The 2,202-nt window shown below is 33.9% G+C and overlaps 1 protein-coding gene across 1 annotated transcript in view; it reads right to left on the bottom strand.

Annotated features, from left to right (window-relative positions):
* LOC104768551 (trihelix transcription factor PTL-like) overlaps positions 1,253–2,202 on the bottom strand; it is a 4,277-nt gene continuing 3,327 nt past the window's right edge. Inside the window, exon 3 of the mRNA XM_010492556.2 lies at positions 1,253–2,196. Coding sequence (XP_010490858.1) covers positions 1,522–2,196 — 675 coding nt within the window. The 3' untranslated portion in view covers positions 1,253–1,521. The remainder of the gene's footprint in view (positions 2,197–2,202) is intronic.

Below are 2,202 nucleotides of genomic sequence, written 5' to 3'. Positions count from 1 at the left end.
CAATAATGTGTAAGTACGAAGGATTGTATTGACTCGTGCTCGTGTCTCACTGTCTCTATAGGGAATAGGGACAAAAAGGAGAAGAAGAGATCATGGAGAGAGAGATAAAGGCAAATGGTTACTTTCTCTCTGACCATTAACACACTGAATCGACCAGAGCTTACTTCACTACTCTTACTCTCTGTCTCCATCTACATAACTCTCCATCTCTTTCTCTCTCTAGGATTACCCCAAATTTACAGCTCTAGCCTTCTATGTATGTTTTCTTTGTATCTCCATTTATGTACATACATTAATTAGATAGGTTGAGTCTTCAAGACCAAATTAAGTTCAAACAAGTTTACAACAATCAAATAAATAATTCAGGCGAGAGCCATTCAAAATGTTATGAATATGAACCTTCCATGCCAGAAAAGTTGGTTCAGAAACCGAATAAAATAAGAAATACTATATGTTTGATTTACGTCATAAATTTAGTAGTTTTTAAAGTAGCTGTGTTTTATTCTTTCAAAAAATCCATTTTATTAACCCATTTAATAATTTAAAAATTAATCTTCGACCCAAAAAAAAAGAAATGGGGTTTCTAAAAAAACTAGGGAAATTAGATTTTTGAAGTTCCTACTAATTCCTAATGAAAACTAATAAAACCCTATTATTTGAGCTAATTATCCAGAAGAAACCGTTTAAAAAAAAACAAAACTAAAGAAAACTTGTTAAAACTGTTGCGTGCCAATGGACAAGAACCGTTTGGTTCATATGTTACTGTCTCTCGAATCTATTCATTTCTGCCAATGAAAAATATAGAAGTCTATGTAGGCTCAGTGTAGTCAAATCCTTTCCTATAAATCATCAAAGTATTAATAATTTAACCCCCCGGAAATTTTGGTTACATTCAAGGGTCGAGGGAAAATGTCATGTTCATCTTCAAACTATGATAAATATCTTCTTCTTTTTTTTTGTCATCAAAAATCATATTTAAAGGTAAAGAAGAATTATGTTTAAATGTTGAGTGGCTTAAGAAGACATGCATGATGATTTGATTTTTTTTTTTTTTTTTTTTGTTATCCTATGACATGTCTTGTCTGGTTTTGCGTGTCTACACCTTCGGTTGCAGAAAACAAATTCTCTTATAAAAGTTGATTTTTATGAGTACGATCTTTGAATTAGCATATGGATGTATATAAATACGTATGCTCGTTTTTTCTGGGTCAGCAAAATAGTTATTGGGATCAAAATTCAATATTTAGAAAAAGATTGATATAAAAAGTCTTACAAAATAAGCACATGCAAATTAAACATAGTATATAACCGTTGGTTAAAGCCTAATTTGATTTAATTCTTAGACAATTCATCTTATACATGCTGATATAAATTCGTTAAGCCCCAACAAATATTCCATTTATGATTCTAAGCATCATGTGACATATATTAATAGCTAAGTTAAGGTTTTTCTCATATATAGCTAACTCAAAAGAATTAGTTAACCAAATGATTACCTTCTTCTTCATTGAGACACATTACTTACTGATTGTCTCCTTTACTGAGCCTCAAACCATAACTTTCCCACAAATTCTGATCTCCATCTCCCATGAAGAACGGGAAGCAGTTTGTACTAGCTGCCATTGCGCCGCTCGGATTTCCAGTGGTTACGTTTGCGTTTGCGTTTGATGTTGAAGAACCTACATTGCCTTGTTCGTTCATCTGATGCTGATCATTGTCATTATATCCACTTTCTTGATTGTTGTAGATTGGATTTTCTTCTGTTCTTGGATAGTATACACCGCAGCTGGACGAATTATCCTTCCTTTTCTTGTTGATTTGCTTCTTTTCTTTCCTCATTCCATTGCTTATCCATTCCCACTTTTCCTTGCATAATAAGGCACTTCTCTGATCAAACCCTAACTGAACTAACTTCGCTGCAATCTCTTCCCATAGAAATTCATCCGAGCACCCTCCCAATATCTCTTGAAATGCCGAGTCCATGCTCGTTCTTATCTCCATAAGCTTTATAATCTCTTGCTCATCCCAGCAGCTACCACTTCCTTTAACAGTAACATTGTTAGTCATTGTTTGATCGCTTCCATTCTCATTCTGATTCTCACTATTGTTTCGGATCTCATTATTACCATTAATCCTCTCTTCCGGAGACGAACATAGCGGCTTTATCAATGGCTTTCCTGTCAAGTATTGCAACGCCTCAAT

This window comes from Camelina sativa, chromosome 20, assembly GCF_000633955.1.
Source record: "Camelina sativa cultivar DH55 chromosome 20, Cs, whole genome shotgun sequence".
NCBI classification, from domain to species: Eukaryota; Viridiplantae; Streptophyta; class Magnoliopsida; order Brassicales; family Brassicaceae; genus Camelina; species Camelina sativa.
The sequence above is the reverse complement of the archived record's forward strand: the minus strand, read 5'-3'. Positions and strand labels throughout refer to the sequence as shown.